The sequence below is a fragment of the Nerophis ophidion genome, linkage group LG06 (assembly GCF_033978795.1).
Source record: "Nerophis ophidion isolate RoL-2023_Sa linkage group LG06, RoL_Noph_v1.0, whole genome shotgun sequence".
NCBI lineage: Eukaryota > Metazoa > Chordata > Actinopteri > Syngnathiformes > Syngnathidae > Nerophis > Nerophis ophidion.
The window spans coordinates 3368081-3383824 of NC_084616.1; the positions used below are offsets into that span (position 1 = coordinate 3368081).

At 39.8% G+C, this 15744-nt stretch overlaps 1 protein-coding gene across 1 annotated transcript in view; it reads right to left on the reverse strand.

Moving 5' to 3' along the window:
- Nucleotides 1-567: 567 nt before the first annotated feature.
- LOC133554090 (E3 ubiquitin-protein ligase Itchy-like) overlaps nucleotides 568-15744 on the reverse strand; it is a 50544-nt gene continuing 35367 nt past the window's right edge. The window contains exons 17-24 of the mRNA XM_061902479.1: nucleotides 14042-14201; nucleotides 13828-13961; nucleotides 12663-12803; nucleotides 8944-9064; nucleotides 7563-7667; nucleotides 7322-7418; nucleotides 7006-7078; nucleotides 568-4460 (exon numbers count right to left, since the gene is read on the reverse strand). Coding sequence (XP_061758463.1) covers nucleotides 4361-4460; nucleotides 7006-7078; nucleotides 7322-7418; nucleotides 7563-7667; nucleotides 8944-9064; nucleotides 12663-12803; nucleotides 13828-13961; nucleotides 14042-14201 — 931 coding nt within the window. The 3' untranslated portion in view covers nucleotides 568-4360. The remainder of the gene's footprint in view (nucleotides 4461-7005; nucleotides 7079-7321; nucleotides 7419-7562; nucleotides 7668-8943; nucleotides 9065-12662; nucleotides 12804-13827; nucleotides 13962-14041; nucleotides 14202-15744) is intronic.

Here is a 15744-nt window from a genome sequence, read left to right on the forward strand (position 1 = left end):
CCCGTGAATGAATGATCTATGGCCCCCCCGGGGTGAAATTTTGCTGTTTTGCCCATCAGTGTTGGGGCTAGGAATTGTCAAAATGCGGTCCCAGGGACCTCATCAAGTCATAAAAATGGGGTCCCACTTTTTTGTAAGCGTTTTGAAAACAAATGATAAATGTATGCATTATCCTGTTATATCTCACATTCTATATTGTGTTTTGGAAAATGACTTCATTTAGAAAAAAAAAAATACACAACACATACAAAAAATACATATGTAAATGTATTCAGTTATAAACAAACATTCACTTTCTAGACGTTTTTCAATATACTTATTGTAAAATGTTCACAATTTGTTTTATTTTTGGCCAAATTAAGACAAAGAAAATAATCTAAAGTTGTTTTTTTTTTCAGATTTACTGCCAGGATTTTAATAGTCCGTGTGTACAGATATTCCTCCATGCGTCCCCTGAGCTAAAATGAGTTTGACCCCCCTACCCTACTTGTAAAGCCTGCCTCAAAAGTGCTAAAATTAATACAAAAGAAACCGGGAAATAAAAATAAAAAACCCAACAAGACACACTAATGTTTGATTTAATTTATTAAGGTGACCATTTCATAGATTTTTCCCCCCCACATACTTCATGTACATCAGAAATTAGAAAGGGTGAAGGAAAAATATAGTGATACCATAAACCTCTTATTAAAACCCTTTACAAAAGGAAAAAAAAACATGTAATTAATGTTTTTAATTGTATATACAAGTAGTTTTTTGTGTGAAAGAGGAGAGTGACAGGCCTTGAAAAGTCCTGCATGGAAAACAAGCAGGAGGTTGTCTTGTGGGTTTTCATTTGCTAACTTCTAAATGGTTAGAAAATGAATGAACAAGATGTAGAATACTCTATTAGGAGTTGAAGGGGCCAATTCCTGCTCATTACGTGGGCTTTTAATAACACACTCCGTCAATCTCAAATAGTGTGCGGGGGTAAATCTGCCTTCTTCTCCTCTTGGCTGACATGCTCCAACTGTGACCACGCTTATACTTTGTTGCGATTGGTCAGACGGGCCCCCGACCGCCACTCCCAGGCACCCAGACACACGCCCCCCTTAACTAGTCATGTGATCATCGTTATCAATAAGGAAGAATTATATGAGAATTGGATATCTGGTGTCAGACGGGGCTTTGTTGACAAAAATGCTGTCCGTTAAGTGAACTTGAGATAAGTCTTAAATAAGCTCCACCAAAAACAAGTTCTGTCTTGTTCCTGTTGTAGCTCATCTTCCAACAACCACCTGGACATCGCTACTACTACTACTCAGGAAGTTATTGACAGCTAATCAACAAGAGTTGAGGAAAACACTGGCACAGAATTGCAGGTCATGCACTCAGCCCCCGCAGACGAGCTACAATAGAATCAAAAAGTTGGCCTACGCTGTAGCATAATGAAGCTTTTAGATATTTATTTTTTTGTTGGGGAGTGCACATTAAGTTTAAATGAGTTTTTGAGGTGGGGGGGGCATAATGAAGTCTTAAGGTTCACATTTCCCATGTCTAAAAAACACGTTCTAGCTGACGTCCAAAAAGAGCGGTCGTTGATTAGCAGGTGACTCCCAGCAAGTTGTGACGTGTGAAATGTGAGATTCCGTGAGAAACCTCTCAAAGTTGTTGTACCCAAATGTTTAGGAGATTTCGGAGTGGCATGAAAATGAATCCAGTGCTAAACCTGTAGCAAATGTAGAATAGGACCCCCCTTTAGCAACAAAAGGCAAGGTTGACAAATACTATTATTTTCTATGTTATCTTCCACTCACTGTGTAATTAAGTCCTTGTCAAAAACACTACCAGTGCTTTATTTATGAATCGGAATCACGAGCAACACCACATTTGGTTGCAGTTTCCTGCATCAAATTAAGAATCTTCAAAAACGAAGACGCCGCTGCTTATTTTGCCTAGTTGCTGCAGTAATTCAAGCATGGAGTATGTAACACCTGTTTAATTCACTAAAGCTTCTGGGGTGATGGGGGGCAGCTAAAGGGAAGAAGTAAAACACTAAGTCAAAGGATCTAGCTAAGAAAAACAGTCTCAAAACGTTATTTGGTTCGACTTTTTTTTGGTGTTTTCCTCCGCAAAATACATGAATGTACCTAATTGCCATCTTGGAATACTTGTCATCCCCTAAGAAGACGCCGTCAGGGTCATTTATTTGACAAAAACCAACAGCAGAAACATGAGAAGGCGATACTAGTATTTCCTCACTCAGGTAATGGCTAACCTTCATTCACTGCGGTTCTATAAAACTAGAACTCCTTTTCAGTGCAGACATTGCCATTTTTTCCACTGTCAAACAGCAAAATACTGCAGGAAGCAAGGAGCCAGGGCAGCTTCTCACTGGCAAACCTGCCCAATGTATGCGGGAAGCACCACAAGTTGCTTCTTATTTGTCCTTATTTTGGCTTCTTGGAGGAAACTGCACTTTCTTGGGGGAATTTTGGCTTCTTAAATGGGAACTGCACTTTTTGGGGGGTATTTTGCCTGTCATTCACAATTCCAATGCAAGACAAGAACACTTTTTTTTTTTTGCATTCAAATTTGTAAAACACGACAAGTACGAGGTGGCTAACCAAGAAGCTAATTGAAGTCATCTATTGCGTCCATTAAAAACGTCGAAAAAAATACAAACAATACTCCATTTATATTTCGTGATCGGAATATAAACCAAGCGTTAGCGATATTGTTGCTACAAGCGCTAATGCAAAGGAACTACTTTTAGCGGCGCCGCGATCACAAGGAGGGACCTAGCTTATGAAGCTATTGACATACTGAGCTGGTGAGCTGCTGCATTGCTGCTGAGCTGGTGAAAGTTAATTCTCAATTTCAAATCTTGCCTCTCACTTGTAGAGTAGAAGGTGGTGGCCTTAAACCGAGAAGTTGGTCAACTTTGACATTCAACTTAGACCCGGAGATGTCGAGAAAGACACGAAAAGAAGCTTGCTTGCGCTCATCTCTTTCTTATTTTTTTACTTGCATGATGAATTCTCCATTTAAACGTGAAGATATAAACATCTCCTCAATTGGCACCCCGGTGAGAGCAGACATTGTATAGTAAGTGATTGTTTTATTATGTCTGTAGTTTGTATTTCTTCTTTAGCATTGTATCGTTAGCGGTGGATCGGCTTATCACTCAGCTTCTAAGACTTGTAGGTCATCCTCCTTATATTCGGATCAAAAATATAAAGTTTTGCATTATCATTTGTTCTAAAGTAGTCATCGTTGCCGCTCATGAAGTCTGCCGTGAGTAGTAGTGTTGCCGAAGGAAATGGCAAACGCTGTGATGGGTCTGTGAAATTAATGCGCCAATTTATGCTTTAAATTAGCAAAACATGTACATATTACGTTATTATGAATGTGCATGTTACTATATTACATATAAACTCAGTGTGTACAACATTGATGGAGGCTTTTAAATGTTTTTAGAACGCTTTATAGGCGGATTACAGCAAATCACAATACCTCCATTGTCAGCTGACTCTTGCTAGCGTTTATTTACAAGTTAGAATGCATAAAAAAGAGAAACAAATGTGTTTTTCTCACCTAAGGATTGTGAATGATAGACAAAATTCCCAAAAGAAGTGCAGTTCACCTTTGAAAGTCTTGTTAGCGGGACAGGTGAGAGAGGAGGAGACAATCATTGTTGGTGATGTTGCTTTGTTAGGGGTGCACTCACACTGCTCTACACGTCATCACTTCATCATACAAGCCATATTGCAAATTGCCCGACCCAGTTTGCTTAGAGTGGTTCTGTGGTGCGAGCAGGCTGGGAGGGAGCAGCAGACAAGTCTATTTAACGTGCATCTGCCAGTGGACTTTGTGCAGTATTTCAAGTCTTTAGATGATGCAAGGTGGCGATAGTCATTAATAACTAGCAGAAGGAGCGATTTCATTGATTAGTATACACGCCCAGGTTAGGTTCTCTTGCATGAGCAATCATGCCCAGGTGCACCTTTTCTAACAAACGCTTGCCTAAAAAGTGTGAGTGCACCCTAAGAGCCAACACAATACAATCAGCGTCACTGTTGGCGACCCGCTTTTAACCTCGCCATGAATATTTGGACTAATGCAAAGCAAGACACAATTGCTGCCCTCCAGTGGTGACTTTTTAACCTCGCTGATGATCTCAGGGGCGATTTTTGGCAAACGCTACCATGGCTAATTTGGCGCTCATTCTGAGGTACAGGATCGACGGTGGTAGATTTTGGTTCCGACGAAGGCTAGCGATCGGAAAGGTTTTCCTTTGGGATGGATGCAAGAGACACACAAGAGTCCCATTGTGGTCTTGATCCCTGTGTACCTGCCTCTTGAGGCTGCTTTCAAAACATCACTCCTGTCCGAAGCCTTCCGTCTCCTCGATGGCGAACATCAGCTTCTCTTTCAGCTGCTCGTAGCTCTTGTAGGGCGGCAGGTCCAATCTGTTGAAACTGTAGCAAAGATTAGGGCCAGGATGTAAACATGTGATCCATTTATAGCAATTTTCATCCACCATGTTTATATTGGGACTATTAGAAGAGTGTACCACAATGCTACACTTAAATCCTGTTGGATGGTTATCGCCACGTGTTGTACGCTGGGAGAGAAACATAAAGATTAAACCTATGAATTCTTCTGTAGATTCAATTCAAGTTTGCTTTCTCAAGATGTCCATGCAGACGTCCATTATGGCACAACTACTCCTGGTATCATTACATTTATCATTAAAATACTAGCAAAACAAATTCAGAACATTCAGAAAGAGACGATCATACACTGTTTGTTGATCAATGACAATCAACTAATTGATTTGTTCATATTTGTAAAAGAAAATGGAACATTTATCAAAGCGTCCAATCCTGGTGTTGGCTTCACAGAAAGCCAAAGAAAAAGAAAGTGGCAATTCTAAGGAAAGAGATTATTCTAAATTGTACCTAATGTCATGACTGGTTTTATTGATTATTGACTATTTTATTGATTATAGGACAAGCAGTAGAAAATGGATGGATGGTAATTTTATGTCACTTATTGTTTGTCTTTGGTACACTAATGTGTATATTATATTTTATTTTAGCAGAAATATATATCTACAAACCCAGTTTCCATATGAGTTGGGAAATTGTGTTCGATATAAACAGAATACAATGATTTGCAAATCCTTTTCAACCCATATTCAGTTGAATATGCTACAAAGACAACATATTTGATGTTGAAACTCAAACTTTATTTTTTTTTTGCAAATAACAATTAACTTAGAATTTCATGGCTGCAACACGTGCCAAAGTAGTTGGGAAAGGGCATGTTCACCACTGTGTTACATCACCTTTTCTATAAACAACACTCAGTAAACGTTTGGGAACTGAGGAAACTAATTGTTGAAGCTTTGAAAGTGGAATTCTTTCCCATTCTTGTTTTATGTAGGTAGAGCTACAGTCCTTCAACAGTCCGGGGTCTCCGCTGTCGTATTTTATGCTTCATAATGCGCCACACATTTTCCATGGGAGACAGGTCTGGACTGCAGGCAGGCCAGTCTAGTACCCGCACTCTTTTACTACGAAGCCACACTGTTGTAACACGTACCTTGGCATTTTCTTAGTGAAATAAGCAGAGGCGTCCATGATAACGTTGCTTGGACGGCAACATATGTTGTTCCAAAACCTGTACGTACTTTTCAGCATTAATGGTGCCTTCACAGATGTGTAAGTTACCCATGCCTTGGGCACTAATGCACCCCCATACCATCACACATGCTGGCTTTTAATCTTTGCGCCTTGAACAATCCGGATGGTTCTTTTCCTCTTTGATCTGGAGTACACAACGTCCACAGTTTCCCCCCAAAAATTTAAATATGGACTTGTCAGACCACAGAACACTTTTCCACTTTGCATCAGTCCATCTTAGATGAGCTCGGGCCCAGCGAAGCAGGCGGCGTTTCTGGGTGTTCTTGATAAATGGCTTTCGCTTTGCATAGTAGAGATTTTACTTGCACTTAGAGATGCAGCGACAAACTGTATTTAGTGACAGTGGTTTTCTGAAGTATTCCTGAGCCCATGTGGTGATATCCTTTAGAGATTGATGTCGGTTTTTTATACAGTGCTGTCTGAGGGATGGAAGGTCACGGCCATTCAATGTTGGTTTTCGGCCATGTCGCTTACGTGGAGTGATTTCTCCAGATTCTCTGAACCTTTTGATGATATTATGGAGCGTAGATGTTGAAATCCCTAGATTTCTTGCAATTGCACTTTGAGAAACGTTGTTCTTAAACTGTTTGACTATTTGCTCACGCAGTTGTGGACAAAGGGGTGTACCTCGCCCCATCCTTTCTTGTGAAAGACTGAGCATTTTTTGGGAAGCTGTTTTTATACCCAATCATGGCACCCACCTGTTCCCAATTAGCCTGCACACCTGTGGGATGTTCGAAATAAGTGTTTGATGAGCATTCCTCAACTTTATCAGTATTTATTGCCACCTTTCCAAACTTCTTTGTCACGTGTTGCTGGCATCAAATTCTAAAGTTAATGATTATTTGCAAAAAAAATGTTTATGAGTTTGAACATCAAATATGTTGTCTTTGTAGCATATTCAACTGAATATGGGTTGAAAAGGATTTGCAAATCATTGTATTCTGTTTATATTTACATCTAACACAATTTCCCAACTCATGTGGAAACGGGGTTTGTATTTTTATATTGCTCTTTATCTTCTGTATGAGCATTATTATGTAAACTCAAAGTTATTGTTTTTTTGTTACTATTTTTGTATTACAACATTTTATTATTGATCATGTTGTACTGCATTGTAATCTTTTGTTTTGTGATTGTGTGATGTTTTTTTGCCTGGACCCCAAGAATAATAGTCTCCACTGCGGTGTAGACTAATGGGGATCCTTAATAAACTCAATTAAGGAACCTCAATGAGCAACATTTCCGTCCCTTGCTACAGTAACTTGGCATTGCACACACTGTAAACATAATTGTTTACCTTTTGGGGACTCACCATGTGTGACTTCTGGGAAGCCAGTTCTCTTTTCCCACCTTCTCGATGCAGAACTTTTGAGGGCCATTGCTTCCTATAAAGTGAGGTACACGCTTAAGTCATACAGTGTGACAATTTAGAGCTGGAATAAAAAAACAAAACTACCTCCAACTCTTTATATTTAACTGAAGCTTTCATTATTGGCATTAAAACCAAACATAATGACAGGTCTGAATTTGCCTATTCATATCATTACAGAAAATGCTCAGCACAAGTGTAACCAAAAATCAAACAAAAATAAACACTCAAATAATAATAATAATTATAATAATATTACCCATGAGGTCAGAAAAGCCTCCTACAGGAAGGCGGCAGGTACCGGTGACAAACTGCAACATCCTCATCCTCTTCTCGTTGTCCATCTCTTTTATTAACTGCAGGGCGGGGAAATGATCCAAGAACAGAACATTAGGTACAGGAGGCAACAATCCACAGACACACAAAATAAGTGATGATGGGGTGAACACGAATAACACGGTCATCTCTGGTCTTGACGTCCTTATGGTGTTGCTGCTGACCTGCCAGAACCACAGGATCTGCTTGCTGCCTCGAGGGTAATGTCGGTAGATGGTGTTTCTTTGCCAGTCTGCCAGGTCGATCTCCTGCATGCCACACAGCATCACCTGCAAGGACAAACCCGTACATCTCATCTAACATAAATACATTTTGTTTCCTTAAAAGGGAACATTATCACAATTTCAAAAGGGTTAAAAACAATAAAAATCAGTTCCCAGTGGCTTGTTGTATTTTTTGAAGTTTTTTTCAAAATTTTACCGGTCTCGGAATATCCCTAAATAAAGCTTTAAAGTGCCTTATTTTGTCTCTCTGCGAAGACACTGGCCATTTCCCTGTGACGTCACACAGTGCTGCCAATGTAAACAAACAATGGGAATACCACAGCAACATATAGCGACATTAGCTCGGATTCAAACTCGGATTTCAGCGACTTAAGCGATTCAACAGATTACGCATGTATTAAAACAGATGGTTGGAGTATGAAAGTATTGAAGAAGAAACTGAAGCTATTGAGCGAATTCATAGCCATAGCATGGCCGAATAGCTGCGTTAGCATCGCTGGTAAAATGTGCGGACCAAACGATCAGGACTTTCGCATCTTTTGACACTGGAGCAACTTAAATCCGTCGATTGGTAAGTGTTTGTTTCGCATTAAATGTGGGTGGAAGGAAACGTAATATAGTTGCAAATGCATCTACAGGTTATCCATACATCTCTGTACCATGTCTGCTTTAGCATCGATTAGCGTAGCATGTTAGCATCGATTAGCGTAGCATGTTAGCATCGATTAGCTGGCAGTCAACATCAACAAAACTCACCTTTGTGATTTCGTTGACTATCGTTGCAAATGCATCTGCAGGTTATCCATACATCTCTGTGCCATGTCTGTCTTAGCATCGCCGGTCAAATGTGGAGACACTGGCACATTCAACGGGGGTCTGGCGGCAGACACTTTGGCATCTTCGGGCCAGTGGTGCAACTTGAATCCCTCCCTGTTAGTGTTGTTACACCCTCCGACAACACACCGTCGAGGCATGATGTCTCCAAAGTTCCAAAAAATAGTCAAAAAAACGGAAAATAACAGAGCTGAGACCCGGTGTTTGGAATGTGTTGAAAATGAAAATGGTGGGTGTGTTACCTCGGCGACGTCACATTCTGACGTCATCGCTTCCAGCGCGATAAACAGAAAGGCGTTTAATTCGCCAAAATTCACCCATTTAGAGTTCGGAAATCGGTTAAAAAAATAGATGGTCTTTTTTCTGCACCATCAAGGTATATATTGACACTTACATAGGTTTGGTGATAATGTTCCCCTTTAATTGTTAGGACCACCAGGTATCGTGCAAAATGGATCAAATCGGATCCAAGTGTATGTGGTCGTACCTCCAGCTCCTTGGCGTCAAAATACTGCAGGTATTGCTGCGGTAGGACCTCATTGAAGCCTTCGAAGAACGCCTGTGTTTGCTCTTCTACGCCTCGAGACATTCTCCACTCTGCTACCAACCTGAAAGCAATAACTCTCATTAAAAAAAATGACATTCAAGCACTTTTAAGATCAATTTTATAATCCATTTATTGAGTTGTTCATTGATCATTACGCGTGTCACCCTGGGTCAATAAATGGATTTAAATAAAACAAAAAATAAAATAAAATAATACAATTTAATAAAAAAATAAAAATAGATGCACTTCTTTATAAATTGTAAAATTCAAGTTAATTACAGTTTATTAATTTCATGTTTGTGCACCAAAATGGTAAAAATAAAATTGAAATAAAAACTTCTGGAAAATCAAGTAAAATTCAGAGTCAGACAGCGATGGTGATGCTGTGACAGAAATAGCATTCAACCAAGGAATGATTTGTTATTTGTAGTTTTTCATTACATTTGACTATTGTTACCGTTGATAATGGTGAGTGTGGGATCTGTGTTTTCCTTGATTTATCAAAAGCATTTGATCCCATTGATTTTGAAATCTTATTGAGTAAATTGCAACACTATAGTGTCAGAGGGGTTGCACTCAATTGGTTCAGAAGTTATTAATATGAAAGGGAGCAATATGTGCAAATAAATAACTGCAAATCTCCAAGTAAAATTTTAACATGTGGAGTTCCACAAGGCTCCGTATTGGGACCACTTCTTTTTATATTATATATAAACGACTTTGTGAACTCATCAATTATTTTTCACAAAGTAATTTATTCATGTGACACAAAAATCCTGAATTCCTTCAAGCTATTGTCAATAGTGAATTCATCAAAGTAGACAATTGGTTCAAATGTAATAAATTATCAAACAAACTATTATATGTCGTTCAAAAAGAAGTCGTAAAAACTTTGATATATCCATCCCATCCATCCATTTTCTACCGCTTATTCCCTTTTGGGGTTGCGGGGGGCGCTGGCGCCTATCTCAGCTACAATCGGGCGGAAGGCAGGGTACACCCTGGACAAGTCGCCACCTCATTGCAGGGCCAACACGAATAGACAGACAACATTCACACACTAGGGCCAATCTAGTGTTGCCAATCAATCTATCCCCAGGTGCATGTCTTTGGAAGTGGGAGGAAGCCGGAGTACCCGGAGGGAACCCACGCATTCACGGGGAGAACATGCAAACTCCACACAGAAAGATCCCGAGCCTGGATTTGAACCCAGGACTGCAGGAACTTCGTAATGTGAGGCAGACGCGCTAACCCCTCTGCCACCGTGAAGCCCTAAAACTTTGATATAATACTGATTAAAATAAGCGGTAAAGCAATTGAGAGCGTTGGGAACACTAATTTCCTTGGAAAATACACAGATGGATTTATAAATTTAAAAAGCCATATTGAAAACTTAATGAATAAATTATCTAAATGTTTCGGTCAATTTTCCCTCCAATGTTTCATATGTGAGAGCAAACTCCTTGAGCATTCAGTGGCGCACATGTGAGCGACAGCCGACGTGCACACTGTTATGCGCTTATCTTTTTATTGGATTTTGTGCGCGGCCTAGATTTGCCGTGCGCAGAGGACACGTGAGCAGTGTGCAATTGCACAGGCGCGTACCTTAGAGGGAACGTTAATGTCCGTCTACTCTCAAAATTGAGGCACTTTCTTCCTCTTAACACCTAATTCTGTATCGGACTCTATTTGAACCACATATAAACTATTGCAATGTCGTATGGTGTAACACGTATCCCAGTTATCTTAAAAAACTGGAGATTCTTCAGAAGAGAGTCATACGTGTTATATCATGGACAAACTTTAATGCTCCCTCAAATTCTCTTTTTTATGGGTACAATCTTACAACAGATCCCATAGTGCTTGTATTGTTTATAAAATGGTATATGGATTAAATTGTAGACAATGAATGCCAGCTCATTCCAGCGACCACTACTTCTCATAGATATAACACTAGAAGTAAGCCTTTACTAAGAGGAAAAAAGTGGTCATCTTAAGTGTACAAGCGTTAGTATAGCCTGTAGAGGCCCGATGATCTGGAATGATTGATAGCTCAATAAAAGAATCAAATTCTTTAAACATTTTCAAAAAGTGCTTAAGTTAAATTTATTGCGACGTTATGTTTAGTACTTTTAACACGCTTATGGTTAAGGAATTCACATTAGTTGCATAATTTTTGTCTTGACCATTGTATGTATGATGAGATTATCACAGATCTTCAAGATGCAGCCTTTTAATCAAATTTGAATGATAGGATATTAAAACTGATTTGGTGGATTTAAAGATTCCTTTTTTATTTATAAATTAAATTGCAAATGGGTATTTGGTGGGTAGATTTTGAAATGTATTGAATTGCATTTTGTATAATATATGATGATGTACATTTAACTGTGGGTCCCTGTCCATAAGCTGTGTGCTTCTAGGGATGACCTTTTTGCAGAACGGACTCTGATATTAACAAAAGAAACAATAATAAATTACAAAACTATGTTTGTCTGTAAAAAAAATTTAAAATACTGTATGTAAAAAAATTTGACTTGGTAAAACACTCAGAAAAGGGAATAATATAACAGTGGCTGCATGGCCATCATCAAGAATAAAGATGGTATCTTTGAACATGTGGAAAGATCTGCTCTGATGGCATAGATGGTGATAAATAAGCAACGTAGTGATCTCCTTGTGCAGACTTCTTCCTCATTTGCAACTAACAACCACACAGTTTTTCAAAAATTTGTTGTATTTAATCTTGTCTTGCTGTATTTCATATTACTGTATTTTTCGGACTATAAGTCAGTTTTTTTTCATAGTTTGGCCGGGGGTGCGACTTATACTCAGGAGTGACTTATGTGTGAAATTATTAACACATTACCGTAAAATATCCATCCATCCATCCATCATCTTCCGCTTATACGAGGTCGGGTCGCGGGGGCAACAGCCTAAGCAGGGAAACCCAGACTTCCCTCTCCCCAGCCACTTCGTCTAGCTCTTCCCGGGGGATCCCGAGGCGTTCCCAGGCCAGCCGGGAGACATAGTCTTCCCAACGTGTCCTGGGTCTTCCCCGTGGCCTCCTACCGGTTGGACGTGCCCTAAACACCTCCCTAGGGAGGCGTTCGGGTGGCATCCTGACCAGATGCCCGAACCACCTCATCTGGCTCCTCTCGATGTGGAGGAGCAGCAACCGTAAAATATCATATAATAATATTTATCTCATTCACGTAAGAGACTAGACGTATAAGATCTCATGGGATTTATGGATTAGGAGTGAGAGATAGTTTGGTAAAGGTATAGCATGTTCTATATGTTATAGTTATTTGAATGACTCTTACCATAATATGTTAGGTTAACATAGCAGTTGGTTATTTATGCCTCATATAACCTACACTTATTCAGCCTGTGGTTCACTATTCTTTATTTATTTTAAATTGCCGTTTAAATGTCTATTCTTGGTTTTCGGTTTTATCAAAGAAATTTCCCCCAAAAATGCGACTTATACCGGTATGTGTTTTTTTTCTTCTTTGTTTTGCATTTTCGGCAGGTGCAATTTATACTCCGGAGCAATTTATACTCCGAAAAATGCGGTACATTCATGTTTATTCTGTGTACATTGTGAGTGACTAAAGCTATCAATTTGGTATAGGTTTATGTATGTCAACACACACCTGATGTACTCTTCTTTGTTCTCCTCCGTAACTTGAATGTCTCCTCCTTCGGGTTTCAGGTCGTGGGTGGTGATTTCCCCTAAAATTTCCTTGTCGACACAGAAGAACATTTCCAAGCCGCATTCTTCGATGTTGTTGTCCCTAAGGGGACAGGGTGGACAATCACAACACTGAACTATACAGTTTGGATAACAACACAGATTTACTATCCAGTCAAAATGTGTCATCACAGACATTGTCAAAAGTAGAGATCTGTGATGTGCGTTCAGGGGAGGCAGTGCCTCACCTGTGATCATGCAAAGAAATAAAATATATAATGATAAAATAATTGTAATTGTTAGTTTTGAATTTTTAATTTACCTTCACCAATTCGGATGATATTTTCTTAAAAATCGCTGAATTTTCGCAATCCCTAGTAAAATTCTCTGTCTGCCGTGCGGCCAGAGCGCGTTCTTGTCTGGTGTGTTGCTGAGCATTCAAAATGGCAGAGAAAAAAGTCTGAGGTGAGGCAAACAGTTCTCGTGCCTTACGATAGTGGCGCTCATGATCAGAGACATACAGCTTTCTGAGATTCTTATTTTGTTAGCGCAGACAGGATGAAGCAGCGCTTTATTGTGAAGGTAGGAACTGTGCAGTCGGTCTTTAGAGTTTTGACGGCAGGTACGGCGTGAGAGTCTGTTGAAATAAAAAGTGTTTCTCGCCTTCCTTTCGGTCATTTTTTCTTAAAAAGTCTTCTCACAAGAACTGCGGGTGCTGTGAATGTTAATCAAGTGAGGAAAGTAACGTCTTGGTGAAGACTGATGATCGCAAATGTTTAGGTCTATTTTTTAAATGCCTGGCTGGCGATGGACTGACACACCCTCCGCTATTGACCGCCAGGTCTCGTTCGACTTAATGGGCACCCCTAGTTTAGAGTGTCAGACTTTGTGTGTTTCTGTCACGACGCTACATTGCTAGCAAGGCACTTGAACAAAATCACCTTCAAGTATTTCCAGCCTGTGCATTCATTGAGCACCAAAATGAAGCTTCGTCTGTCCCTTTAGCGAACCAAGTTTTTTAGTACCCATCCCTAGACCCAACAAGATGCACTGTATTAAGAAAACTTGTTGAAATAAGAGGGGTGCACTCAGTTTTGAAAAATATTGTGAACAAAAACAGAACTTACTTGATCCACATGAGAGAGTTGTAGAACTCGGGATCGACAGACTCCAGGTCTTTGAGGGCTAAAGGCTTGTTCAGGATGCGCTTATAAAATGGTAGCGAGAAACCCGTGTCGATGAACTTGCCGTGGAAGAGCGCCTAAAAAAAGACAGACCAGGAATTAGGTTGGGATTTCATCCTAGCTAGACACTAGTTGATAAGAGATGTAAAGGACTAACCATGGCGATGAAGCGGCCGATGAACTTGAAATATTTCAGATGGTCGGGGTTGATGTAAGAGGCCGGGTTTATCTGCAGACAGTAGTTTTCTTTCCCGGCGTATTCAAACAAACAATACATGGGGTTCAGCACCTCGTGGGACAGCAGGAAGAACCACTCCCTGTAAGAGAAGAAGAGGAGGGTTAACGCCTCTCGTCCAACACTAGACTACGTTTACACTGCAGGCCAAAGTGGCACAGATCGGATTTTTTTTCAGATCCGATTTTTCCAGCTGACTGTTTACACTGCAAGTAAAATGTAATTTTTGTCAGACTTCAGAGTAATGTGGCCCTAATGTGGCCTCAAAGTCACTTGCATGTGCTCTTCAATAAGGTGAAGACAAGGGATGTTGACCGGGAGGAAGTCGCTACTACTACAAAATAAAATAAAAGTCGGAACACCTTAAAAATGAGTGTTTTTAATAATGAAAGTAATATAAAGTGTGAATAGATGTATATAGTGTAATATATTTGGGAGGGTTGTAATCTTTTTATGGCTGTTAAGTAGAGGAGACACGGACATCAGCGTGGATCGATGTAAGCTTTATTTTAAGACGCCACCATCACTTTCTTTGGAATCAAAATATATATTCATATATTGCATATAGCTTATTATTGTGCAATATTGACAAGTGATGCACCGAAAATTCAGTCGTCTTAAATACAAAACCGAAACCGGATGTTGTGTAACGTTGCTTCCCCATAGCTGATGAAAAAAAATCACATTCTGGTCGCATTGCCTTTAGACCAAAGTCACGTTTGAAAAGATCAGATTATAATCAAATCAAGGACTACCTCCTGATGTGGCCTGAATCTGACGCCAAAAGATCCGATTTGATGCACTTTGGAGCGTTTAGACCAGCGGGAAAAAAAATCTGATTTATATCACATGAGGGCAAACAAATCTAATTTGGTGTTCAGTGTAAACGGGGCCAAAGTGAGTCTCAACACACACCTTGAGTGTACTAGACCAGTGCCTTTCAACCACTGTGCTGCAGCACACTAGTGTGCCATGAAATACAGTCTGGTGTGCCATGGGAGATTATGTAATTTCACCTATTTGGGGTCAAATTTTTTTTGCAAAGCAGTAATTATAGTCTGCAAATGATGTGTTGTTGTTTAGTGTCGGTGCTGTCTAAAGCTCGGCAGCGTAACCGTGTAATACTCTTCCATATCAGTAGGTGGCAGCCGGTAGCTAATTGCTTTGTAGATGTCGGTAACAGCGGGAGGCAGCGTGCAGGTAAAAAGGTATGTAATGCTTAAACCAAAATTAAACAAAAGGTGAGTGCCCCTAAGAAAAGGCATTGAAGCTTAGGGAAGGCTATGCCGAACGAAAGTAAAACTGAACAGGCGACAAAGTAAACAAAAACCGAATGCTGGACGACAGCAAAGACTTACTGTGTAGCAAAGACTGCATCCACAGTGTACATCCCAACATGACATGACAATCAATGTCCCCACAAAGAAGGATAAAAACAACTGAAATATTCTTGATTGCTAAAACAAAGTAGATGCGGGAAATATCGCTAAAAAGCAAGATATGAAACTGCTACAGGAAAATACCAAAAAAAAGAGTAAAAGCCACCAAAATAGGAGCGCAAGACAAGAAGTAAAACACTACACACTGCAAAACAGCGAAAAACTTTAAATAAGTCAGGGTGTGAT